At 36.4% G+C, this 12,703-nt stretch overlaps 1 protein-coding gene across 1 annotated transcript in view; it reads left to right on the top strand.

Moving 5' to 3' along the window:
• msrab (methionine sulfoxide reductase Ab) overlaps positions 1-12,474 on the top strand; it is a 45,966-nt gene extending 33,492 nt beyond the window's left edge. Inside the window, exons 5-6 of the mRNA XM_016529709.1 lie at positions 5,388-5,494; positions 12,129-12,474. Coding sequence (XP_016385195.1) covers positions 5,388-5,494; positions 12,129-12,302 — 281 coding nt within the window. The 3' untranslated portion in view covers positions 12,303-12,474. The remainder of the gene's footprint in view (positions 1-5,387; positions 5,495-12,128) is intronic.
• The last annotated feature ends 229 nt before the right edge of the window (positions 12,475-12,703 follow it).

Raw genomic sequence — 12,703 nt, 5'->3', positions numbered from 1 at the left:
CACTCCAAAGAGAAAGGAAAACTTGAAATCGCATCATATGACCCCTTTAAGGCATGAAAAGTTATATTTTCTCCATTGCAACAAATCGCATTGTGTTGAATCGAATCGAATTGGATAGCCCTGCATCGTAACAGGGGTGAATCGTATCGCATCGCATCGGTAGCTGCTTCATATGTATCGTTAATGTATCGTATCGTTGGCTACGTATCGAGATGCGTATCGTATCGGCCTGAGTCATGAGATGCACATCCCTACTATCCACTGTGCCATGGCTTCGACACTTTGGTTTTGTTTTCAATTTTTCGCCATTAGGTCTGAATACCAACAGCAACAATTTATGTTTGCTGCAGATCATTTTACATTTACTGATCTAGTTTTACAGTAATTTATAGAATGTCTTTTCTGCAAGAAAAATGAGAGTGAAAGAGCATTATTCACAGTATTAAGTTGTTAAAGGGGTCATCGGATGCCCATTTTCCACAAGTTGATATGATTCTTTAGGGTCTTAAAGAAAAGTCTATAACATACTTTGGTTAAAATTTCTCAATGGTAGTGTAAAAAACACCCGCTCTGCAGAAATCAGCCCGTTTTTTGCATGTTGCTTTAAATGCTAATGAGCTCTGCTGACCCCGCCCCTCTCTAGTGTGGGGTGACGAACCGTGCTCTGAGAGACTGTTTACTTGTTTAAAAACCTTGTTTACTGTTTAAAAACCCTTATACTCACTTCTGCTGTAAGTGAAGCTGGATCACGAATGACATAAACGCGCGAACATAAACTCATTTAGGTAGATCGGGGGCGCATTACCTTCACAAACAAAAGTAATCCACTGCGTCTTCAGCAGCTCTGATGTCGGGAGTAAATGACAACTGCTATGTTCATTATTACATCCAACAACAGAACACCTCAATTGCTATGGAGCCATTCTTGTCTACATCGGCTCCGGCGTCGAATCAGTGGTGGTCAGACTGTTACAGCTCACTCAGGGCGGGTCTAAGGTAAGACGGCTGTGTCATTACACAGTAGACATTACTATCCGTCAAGCAGGTAACGTTATTCTTGCTAACATGGCAGACTCATCGAAAAAAAACATTGGCATCCTCTGTATTAAAGAGAAAATAATCACTTCATCCGATGTAAGTGAATAAAATAGCCTTGACAGCCTTGGAATTCCACAACTATTGACTTTGTTCTCGCTCACTGGACTTGTGTGTGTGTGTGTGTAGGTGATGCAGGGTTGGCAGGTTTTCGCAACAAAACCTGCCCTGTTGCTACTCAAAACTAGCCCAAAACTAGCCCAATCGCGTTTCGAGGGGGGTTCCCCGGTAAAAAATAAATAAATCATGTTCCGGGGGGTAAAATACACGTTTTTCGGCGGGGTTCGTATGGTAAAATTCGCAAGCGTTATTGGGGTCTCTTCAACCCATGGACATGAAAAACCCGCGTCAACAGTGTTAAAGTAGCCCAATAGGTAAAATAGCCCAACTTGGCAACACTGAGGAGATGTAAAAGAGGAAAGCAGGCAATTGGACCAAAGCACTGTGAGGCAAGGGAGGGGAGACTCAAAATGTTTCTAAACTTAAAACCCATTTTTCCCCATTTGCGTTTGTGTTGTTTTACTACTTACAAAGTTATTTAAAGTATAAAAGGTTATTTACAATACACAGCGTGGTTTTTAATCATATTTGAGGGGGGACAACCCAAAATACTGCATTCTGGATTTCTGACCATTGAAAAAGGGGATATTATACTTAAGGAATAAATAAATAACACTGGGTGGATTTTTATCATTATAGGTTAGATGTGTGCACACACTGCTAACACGCATTTATGTTAAAACAACATGTAAAAGTGAATTTAGCATCCGATGACTCCTTTACATTCCCTTTTTTTATCAGTGAAATGCTAGCTGATACATACTAAAAATAAACACACATATATATACAAACCATATTACATTTACATCACATTTTAAACGTGTTTTTATTTGTAAAGAGAATGTAAGAATTTGTGTGTGTGTGCAAAAGAATGAGGTTGTGAGCTTGTGTGTGTATGTGTGTTACATAAGAGGTGTAAAAATAGACCCAGCTCTGCACCATTCCTCTTAGTTGGCTGCTCTCGCACGCACACTGCTTCACCGTACCCACAGGGCACACACAACAGTGCTCTGAACAACCCCTCAAACACATACACTCCCTGCATTATACACACTCAAATTCACAAACATACACAAACTCACTAAAGCTTCACACATGCACCTTCACAACACAAAAGGTGGACGTACTCCATCAACTTATCATCAACAAAACAATAGCCGAACTTCCTTTATAAAATACCTTACACACGTCAATTTGTGTCTTCTTGTCGGCATACATTTGAGCCTCCTCAGTGTTTAGAAGTTGTTTTTGTCCACAAACACTGAGAGGCACTTCGGTCACAGAAACGCAAGCCACAGAGTTCGTGAGTAAAAGTGATAAACCAAGCAGACTAAGATTCAGAGCCATCAGTGTGACACATGATTGACATTTTGTGTGACAGTGAAAATGTAGCTTTTGAAAGACACTGAGAGATCTCTGGTGTCAGTTCACAGGCTTCACATCACAAACACACTGTTGATATTTTATCATTTTAATTTTAAGGGATATTTCACCTACAAATAAACTTTGTCATGATTTACTCACCCTCATGTTGTTTCAAACCTGTGTTCCGTTCACTCTCTGGGAAAAAAAGGTACAAAATCTGTCACCAGGGCAGTACCTTTTTTAAAACCTACACCTTTGTACCTTTTAGGTACTAATATGTGCTTTTTAGGTTATTTGAAATTGAGAGTGTTGTATACTTTTTTCTCTTACAAGAATTGTTGTAAGAGCAAAAAGCACCAAGAAATATGATTCATGTTTCGATGATAACCGAATTCTATAATGTTTTGAAAAGTTAAATCAGTCATTTTAAATGCTTTAAAAAGGTTACATTTAAAAAAGTATTATTTGTATTTAAATAGTAATTATTTTACTATTAAATTATAGTGTTTTTAAAGATGAATTTACATGACAAGAAAGGTAATTTAATTGAATGTCCAATATCAACCAGTACTGAAAAAAAGTGACTGATGACGGATTTGGTATTTAAGGATTTTTAAAAATGATAGTAACAACACAGTTTTGGTGACCATTGACATCCACTGTTCATCCTTTCTTTTGTGTTCTACAGAAGAAAGTAAGTTACAGGTTTGGAAAGACATGAGGGTGAGTAAGTAATGACCATTTCCATTTTTGGGTGAACTATCCCTTTAAGTAACATCTGTGTTTATTTCTAGTGACTTGAGAACTAATATCCCTCAAGCATTTTCAAAAAACCTGAACAGTAATAAATATGTGGTTTTCATCTTATCCTTCATTCAGTCTTCCAATCTTTTTTCCCCCTCCTTTCTCGTCATCCCACCAGGAGAGCCACATAAGTGCTGATATTTGAAATGTCTGGATTGGTCAAAGCAGCCTTAGAGGATTGGTATCTGTCTGGATGATGCTGTGTGTGTGCTTTCACGTGCGTGTACAGCTTATTCACTCACAAGTACACATAGTAACTCTTTCCTTTCTTCCCTCCTTCTAAAGCAAAGGGTGACGCTTCTTGACCTCTGCATTAACAGAAATAGTTTTCCTGCGGGAGAGCCATGTTATGGAGAGAGAGAGACTGCGTGTGACATTTATGGAGTCAGCTTCTGTCCAGCTCTCTGCTCTCACCCTGTTTGTGCGCTGACGACACATCTGCAGCGTTCTCCACTCTCGGTTCATGTGCGCCGTTTGTGTGTTGAGAGGAGAGATTCTGTATATTATTCAGCTTGGAACAGGGAGGATCATCAATAATAACTAAGCACTGTGATGGAGGCTGAAAAAAGAAGCGCTCCTGTCTCGGTACATTGAGTGCTCATCGTTTCCTTTTAGTTTTTAACTCCTTTTTTACTCATATGAGACGAGGTAGATTTCAGGGTTTTGATATTCAGTGACACTAAAAAGTATTTGGCCACTTAAACCACAGTTAAAAATGTCTGAATGGCATTGCTAAATGTAATAAAATATCTAACTAAGAAGATTTTATTTTAAACGAATAGTACTTTTTGTTTTGTTTTGTTTTAAATGCATTACCTTTCAGAAGTTTGGGGTCAAGATTTTTTAATAATTAAATAATACTATTATTCAGCGATTCAATTCATTAAGTGTCAGTAAATGCATCCATAATGTTTCAAATGATTTCTATTTCAAATAAATGTTGTTTGTTCAACTTTCTATTCATCAAAGAATCGTGAAGCAAAATATGTAATGGTTTTCACAAAAATAATAAGCAGCACAGCTGTTTTCAACATCGATAATATTAAGAAATGTTTCTGGAGCACCAAATCAGCATATTAAATTATTTCTCATAGATCATATGACACTAAAACTAGAGTAATGCCTGCTTAAAATTCAGCTTCATCACTGGAATAAATTACATTTGAAAATATATTCAAATAGAAAAAAAAGTTATTTGAAATTGTAATAATAACACAATCTTAATATTTTTGCTGTGTTTTTAAATAAAATCAGCTTTGGTGAGCATTAGAGACTTATTTCAAAATATTAAAAAAAATCTTACAAATCCTATACTGTTTAAAATGTAGACTAAAAGTGTGTGGACAGTGACACTGGTTGTCAAATGTAGGTGGATCGTGTCCATAGTTAGTTAATAATACACCTGTTTTAACGGACTTTGATCCACTAGGTTTTTAAAAGTATTTGCAAAATGTCTCAGAATAGTTCCTTCATCATTTGTTTGCAGATGGTAAATGTTTGGTTGGATATTCTGCCTGTGCAGTGGCAAGTGTTAATTAAGTGTCCAAATCCAAATTTCTTTCTAGAAACATTTTCCACTGTAACTTGGCTGTGTGATGTGTTTGGTGGCTGTGATGACACTCAGGCCTCAGGGTCACAGGGAAGGTCAGTGACTGTCGCGTTGGCACTTTGGAGGATCAGCCAATCAGAATGCAGTATTTTGGCCTTTGAAGAGAGCGCTACAGAGAGCTCATGGCAAGATGGCCGACATCCAGTTCTGCAGAAAGATACAAGAGAGACAATAAATTCACTGTGGAGGAAAATGACAAGGGAATACTGGAAAACACAAAAATGTTTCCATATGTTAACAAGGAGGAAATTATTCAAAGACTGCTATTTTTTTTCATATTTTCTAACCTTTTTTTGCAGCAATATCAGAACATAATTGGATGTTGCTTGCTAATAGAAACGTCATTAAAAAGACTGATGTATGCAGTGACAGGACTGCAAATTCCTGGGGTGTGAGTTTTTTAAAGGGCTCTAAAGCATTTATATATATGTGTGTGTGTTTGTGTATTTTTTAGGAATGGCACAGGGGAATGATCATGGCACACAGTATCGTTCTGCCATCTACACCTACAGCCCAGAACAGCAAGAGCTGGCCATGAGAAGCAAGCATATGTACCAGGAGGTGCAGTATCTCAAAACACACACAAACTTTCCTTTGAATTCTGTTGCTTTATAATGAATTAAGGATATTTTCATAACCCTTAGTCCTACCCCGTTCAAACTTAACCAAACTTAAACGTTCTTTATTCTTAGATTTTCCTTAAGATTTTATTATTACTTATGTTTGTTTTTTTTTAAGATTTAATTTAGCTAATCTAAATGAGGACATATCATAGACTTTTATTGTTTTTAGTTCAAAATAATTATTTTACAAGAAGCCATACAAGAGAAATATTTGCATTTTTAGGATTTATTTACTTTTATTTATAAATCATTTTTACTATTCTCATTCATGGTTCATGTCATTTTTCTATATTATGCGTTAGAGGGGACATTAGTGAGAAATAAGGATACACTACCATTCAAAGGTTTAGGGCCAGTAAAAGAAATTAATACTTCTATTCAGCAAGGATGCATTAAATTGATCAAAAGTTACAGTAAAGACATTTATAATGTTTCTATTTTTGAATAAATGCCATTTTCAGACAATAATTTACAGCATTGATGATATTGAGCACAAAATCAGCATATTAGAATGATGTCTGAAGACTGGAGTAATAACTCCTGATAATTCAGCTTTGCCATCACATGAATACATTTCATTAAAAATCTAATAAAATGAACAAATTTAAATTATAATGTTTTACAGTGTTACTGTTGTTACTGTAGTTTTATTGTATTTTTGATCAAATAAATGCAGCCATTGTGAACAAAGTTCTTTAAAAAAAACTTAGAGACCCCAACATTTTGAACAGTAATGTACATAAATGCGCAATTCAATTTAGTTCATAAAATGTAACCACAGTTGAAATCCACTGATTTTCTTTTTACCCCATCACATCTCCAGAAGCTGTCTCATTTCCAACCTCTCTTTTCCATTCTTTGCCGCTTTCAAACTGTCCACTGTCAAACGCTGACCGCCCACACCTGTCAGAAAGATGCGCTTGTGGATGCTCATGAACGCAGCTCATCTGGATGGCTGGACTGTTATCCCTGTCAAACTAGTGTGATGATGCTTTGTTTTGTGAGATGCAGGAGCTTGGGTAACCATCCCTGCGGTAACCCTTTGCTCCTCATGTCATCGGTCTTGCTTCTAAGGGCTCAGATGTGATTTGGGGGTGAGGGGAATGAGGCGTGGACAGGGAGCTTGGGTGACCCCTATTGGCCTTGGCCTTGTGCGCATCAGGGTGAAAGGTCAGGTTTGCAGGAGGCAGCTGTGGTTAAAGGGACACAATCAGATCAGGGGATCGTAACGGACGTGCTGTTGATGGCCCCAGTGACCCCACAAGCTGAAATGTACACAAACACACAGATATAGTGAGGCAGAAGTGGTTGCACCCCACAGACTGCATGTCAGCAGGGGTTAAACTGGGCCAGAGCACTGTTAAGGCACCTTCAATTAAAAATGTAATAAATAAATGTTGGTTCAGGTTGGTAGGATTTCTTAAGAAGTCTCTTAAGCTGACCAAGGCTCCATTTATTTGATCAAAAATTCAGTATAAACAGTAATGTTGAAAAATAATATCACAAAATTCATAATAACTTATAACGTAATTTATGCCTGTTATGGCAAAGCTGAATTTTCAGCAGACTTCAGTGTCACATGATCCTTCAGAAATCATTCTGATATGCTGATTTGCTGCTTAAATAACACTTCTTATTATTGTCAATCTTAAAAAGAGTTGTGCTGCTTAATATTTTTGTGGATAAGTAAATCCTTTATGAATAGAAAGTTCAAAACAAATGTTTATTTGAAATATAAATCTTTTGTAACATTATGAATGTATTTACTGTCACTTAAGATCAATTTAATACATCCTTGCTATATTATTAATTATATACGTATTAATTGCTTAAAAATAATAAGTATGTTTTGAGAACTGGTATTGTAAATTCTATCTGGAGTGTTTTGTATGGTATGTGAATGTTGTACAGTAGGTGATATTACATGCAACATGAAGATTTTTGTGTAGAACGAATGGCTCCAGATCGCATGAAATCTATTTTAAATGTGTTTATTAAAAGGGCTTCACATTTCTCAGACTTCATAGCCTTTCCCTGCAGTTGATGCTTGATCTCTCTCTGTGGGCATAGCGAATCAGAAGTGGTTTCGAAGAACGGCTCGGTTACATAAGCAGCCGTGATGAGATTAGACATGTTAGTCCAGAGTCTTGCTCAAATACAGAGGAGCGGACGTGTGTGTGCATCCGTCATACTGTGGAAAAGCACAGCTGATTGTCTGGCAGTGGAGAGTGAGAATTTGAAGAGGGACACTGAAATGAAAGACAGACGTGATGAGTGTGAAGAGATTGATGAGGCCTTTTTGAGGACACTTCCATCAGGTCAAATTCAGGTGATGAATCAGGCACCGACATCACACGCAGACGGGAAATGAATTATTAGCATCCATTGAGAGTTGCACTCCATCAGAGTCTCCCAAAACTCTGCCATCAGTGAGGGCAGTCAGGGAGAAGGAAATGCGGGAGTGGGAGAGGAAGAAGCACTCTTTTAAGCGCTGTGGTTGAGGAGGGGAGGGGTGCTGTAATAAAATGTAGGAATTTGCAGAACATCAAAGAGTTTTTATTCAGTAGTGAAAGGGAGCGAGACGCAGGAAGATAGAGTAGAGGTACAACTCTGCTGCAGTGAAGCACTTTCTCCGAGGAGTTATTTTGGGGATTTGAATGGAAGTTTATGAATTTTCTTTGTTTATCTACTTGTGTTATGTTACAGACATCAATATATATATATATTTTTTTTTTTATGGTTATGTTTTGGGGGGGTTGAAATTCATCTCTTCATGGCCCAGATTAAATAATGTTGAGAGATGTTTTTTTTTTTTAAAGAAAAAGTCAATGCACAAATGTGATGTGAATGTCAAGATTTTGCGTGTTGATATTATTTATATTTTCATCTTGTGTGCAATTTAATGCTTTTATATTATTCCCAATATTTAAAAAAGTTATCATAATTATTCATCAAAAGTAAAATTGTCAAATGTAACATTTAAGTAAAAAAGCATTTTTTATGAAAAGAATGTAGCACCTACATATGTCTTGTTTTAAAATTAATTATTATAATAATATTGTTTATAGTCTTTTTTTTTTTTCGACCCCTTTATAATCCATAGATAAGCAAAATAAAGAGTTTATGTAAAATATCACTTTCTCTTTGGCTCAGACGATCAAGTTTTTTTTATTTTCCTTTTGGAATATCCCGTATCATTCTGGGACATCAGTTTGTGGAAGAAAAATTAGTTTTTAATGGCATTTGACATTGACTTTAAGAATAAACAAACCAAATGTGCTCTAGAGCCATAAGAAAATGTAGCTTTTGATCATTTTAAGCATGTTGGCTGATTCTGATAATGAAAAGGGCTGTATGATAATCATAAATGTAGTAGTAACAGGCCTAAATAGACTGACTTTTCATCCAAAATGTTATTCGCTGGTGTTGCCTATAGCTCAGGTTCCATCTAAAAACAAAATCTCTCTCTGTTCCATGTCATGTGATCTCACACACATAGACGCTCATGCTCTCACACTTTGATCGGTCTCCTCTCACAGGTCACATGACCGTCTGCTGCCTTATTCCCTCTCACAAAATGCAGGAACAGCCAAGGATGACAAAATGGATTCCTGACTATATCTTATGCACACACACACTCATGCTTACATGCAAACTAAGCATGTGTGGAGATGTGCGTAAATGCACAGAACATGCAAAGATCAGCCTTGGCCTTGGCCTTTGCACTGTTTTTTTTTTTTACAGTATGCCTTCTTCCTCGTGTATGTTTGGACTAAAGTTAATCACACACATACAGTATATATAGATGTATATGTACACCTACACATGCTTTTCTGTTGGTGCAGCAGAACTATACAGCTTATAATATTTGAAAGATGCTGTAGCTTTTAGCAGAGACTCTAAACAAGAAACAATAAGCTAGCTCGCTAAGCTAAAACTGTATCACCGTTTCAGGAATTTTGAAGTATAGCTTTTTAGTTCATATATATATATATATATATATATATATACGTATATACACATACTATAAATGGATAAATATGTATGTAATCATAATTTTCTCACACACTGGCGCCTTTTTTTTTTCTTTTTTTTTTGTATGCTCTGCTTATCAAGTTTTTGGTTCTCTTTTTATGCACACCTGGCTAAATGTTCTTTGTGTGTTCATCTTCCTGTTCACTGTAGCACGTGTAACCATGTAATAATCCTATAAGGTAATTCTCATCTTTTTTGCCTTCTAAATATACTAATATCAGAGAGATCATTTAAAAAAAATAAAACAAATGGCAAATGTTGGCTTTATGTTGTTGTATAGGTATCTTTGTTTTTCTGGTGTCCATGCTGCTGTTAGTATCTCATGGTGTTATGATGCAGATGCAGCCTCTTTTGTTAAACATGAAATCAGAAGCAACTGAAGCAGACTTTTGTCACCACCTAGTGGCTGAGATCTGAAACTACATACATTTCAAAAAGGGCAGTTGTGATTGCTCAAAGCCAGCACATAAACGCTCCCCTTTCTTTCTTTCTTTCTGTTGTAGAGACACCTCACTCAGTTCTACATGTGAGCTTTAGAAATACTGTGATTGATGTTCAAAGGTGTTTTGTTCTGTCTGTTTATAATAGTAGCACACACACTCATGCTTACATGCAAACTAAGCATGTGTGGAGATGTGCGTAAATGCACAGAACATGCAAAGATCAGCCTTGGCCTTGGCCTTTGCACTGTTTTTTTTTTTTACAGTATGCCTTCTTCCTCGTGTATGTTTGGACTAAAGTTAATCACACACATACAGTATATATAGATGTATATGTACACCTACACATGCTTTTCTGTTGGTGCAGCAGAACTATACAGCTTATAATATTTGAAAGATGCTGTAGCTTTTAGCAGAGACTCTAAACAAGAAACAATAAGCTAGCTCGCTAAGCTAAAACTGTATCACCGTTTCAGGAATTTTGAAGTATAGCTTTTTAGTTCATAGAAAGAGCTGCATTAATATTTATTATTTATGTTGTTATGTTAAAAGTAGGCCAAGCTGTTGCAGTTAAAATGTACACAGGGAATGTGTGTGTTAACATGAGCATGTGCATGTGTGTGTGTGTGTGTGTGTGTGTGTGTGTGTGTGTGTGTGTAAATAAATAGTCTAATATATAAGATGAGTTTGTGCTCACGGAAATATAAATGGAATTAAATCTAATGGGAAAAATAAGGGAATTCTGGTAGCAAAGCATACTAGAAAATGGTTAGACTAATAGTAACATACATTGGTGTGTGTGTGTGTGTGTGTGTGTGTGTGTGTGTGTGTGTGTGTGTGTGTGTGTGTGTGTGTGTGTGTGTGTGTGTGTGTGTGTGTGTGTGTGTGTGTGTGTGTGTGTGTGTGTGTGTGTGTGTGTGTGTGTGTGTGTGTGTGTGTGTGTGTGTATATTTGCAGATGCAGGAACACTTAGTGACATTAGTTGAGTCATCAGAGTCACATGAAGCATATTCAGATATGCAAATGCTTATGTAATATCTCTGTCTCTCTCTTTGCCTTGTTTCTCTGTCTCTCTCTCTCTCTCTCTTTCTGTCTCTCTTTGCTTGACTGTCCACAGAAATGTTCTCCACCAGAGAGACACAGACCACTGAGCTTTGACAGCGCCAGCTTTCTGACACCATATCCACACACACATCAAATTTTTTCCCAAGATCATACTTCCTCCCTTTTTAATGCACACTATTTAAAACAAGTTGCAGGGCTCAACAATATGGATTTTCATTTCTGCTGGCCCATTCAAGCCAATAGTTTAAATTTGCACTTGACCTTCCAATAAAGGCCTAGCAAAATCAAGAATGAAAATTAAGAATTATTTTTTTATTTGTATTTTTAAAGAAATTTAATTAAAGAGATTTTTGTGTCCGAGTTTTTTTATTTATGTGTTTATTTAAGAAATAAGGGGGGTGGGGGGATATAAAAAAATTGCTGTTGAACATTTTGACATTTTTAATGGATTCTGATAATGAAAAGTGCTGTATAACGATTAAAAAAATTATTTATTTATATTAGTATCTCATGGTGTTATGATGCAGATGCAGCCTCTTTTGTTAAACATGAAATCAGAAGCAACTGAAGCAGACTTTTGTCACCACCTAGTGGCTGAGATCTGAAACTACATACATTTCAAAAAGGGCAGTTGTGATTGCTCAAAGCCAGCACATAAACGCTCCCCTTTCTTTCTTTCTTTCTGTTGTAGAGACACCTCACTCAGTTCTACATGTGAGCTTTAGAAATACTGTGATTGATGTTCAAAGGTGTTTTGTTCTGTCTGTTTATAATAGTAGTACCTAAAACCTTTTTCTGCTGGAGTTTATGGATGCGGCCCGTAGAGGGAGACAGAACTTCATTCATGTCCCTTTGAAACAGTTTTGGACATTCTGTCTGGTTTTTACATCACATACACAAGAAAGAGTTGTTTCAGTTCAAAATGAGTTGCTTCTCCCAAGACAGTGATCACATTTATCCTCTTCATATCGAAATGTGTCGTCATTTACTGTCTCTTTCTCTGTGTCTGTTCCTGTTTCGTCTTTTTGCTAGGCTCTAACTAAGAAAGGCCTGGGTGAGATCACCACTGAGATCCGAGAGCACACTGAATTTTACTATGCTGAAGACTATCACCAGCAATACCTGCACAAGGTGCCTAAAGGATACTGTGGGTTAAAGGGCACCGGTGTCACATGCTCTATTGGAGGAGAGAAAGGTGAACTCTGACTCGGGGCACTCAGACATTGTATGCTATTTTAAAGGGATACTTCACAAAAATGAGTATTATGTCATTGATTCACCCTCATGTTGTTCCAAACCTGTATGAATTTCTAAGAATTTATTTCTAATATTCTTCTGCATCAACTAAAATGAAGTTAATATATAGCCCATAACAAAGCATTTTCATTACTTTAAAATAAATTTAACTGTAATTAAATAGAATGTTTTTAAAAATGAAACATTTTATTTCAGGTAGTCTTTTTCAGCTAGGCAACATTTCTTATTTTTGTTTAGTTTAACTTGAAGTACTTGAATAGCTAAAAATAAATAATATAATTTTAACAGACATTTTAAAAAGAACAAATACGCATGAAATTTGTTACAACTTTAAGAATAAAATGTAAAAT

The sequence above is a fragment of the Sinocyclocheilus rhinocerous genome, unplaced genomic scaffold, assembly GCF_001515625.1.
Source record: "Sinocyclocheilus rhinocerous isolate Xijiao unplaced genomic scaffold, SAMN03320098_v1.1 scaffold432, whole genome shotgun sequence".
In the NCBI taxonomy this organism is placed as follows: Eukaryota; Metazoa; Chordata; class Actinopteri; order Cypriniformes; family Cyprinidae; genus Sinocyclocheilus; species Sinocyclocheilus rhinocerous.
The sequence above is the reverse complement of the archived record's forward strand: the minus strand, read 5'-3'. Positions and strand labels throughout refer to the sequence as shown.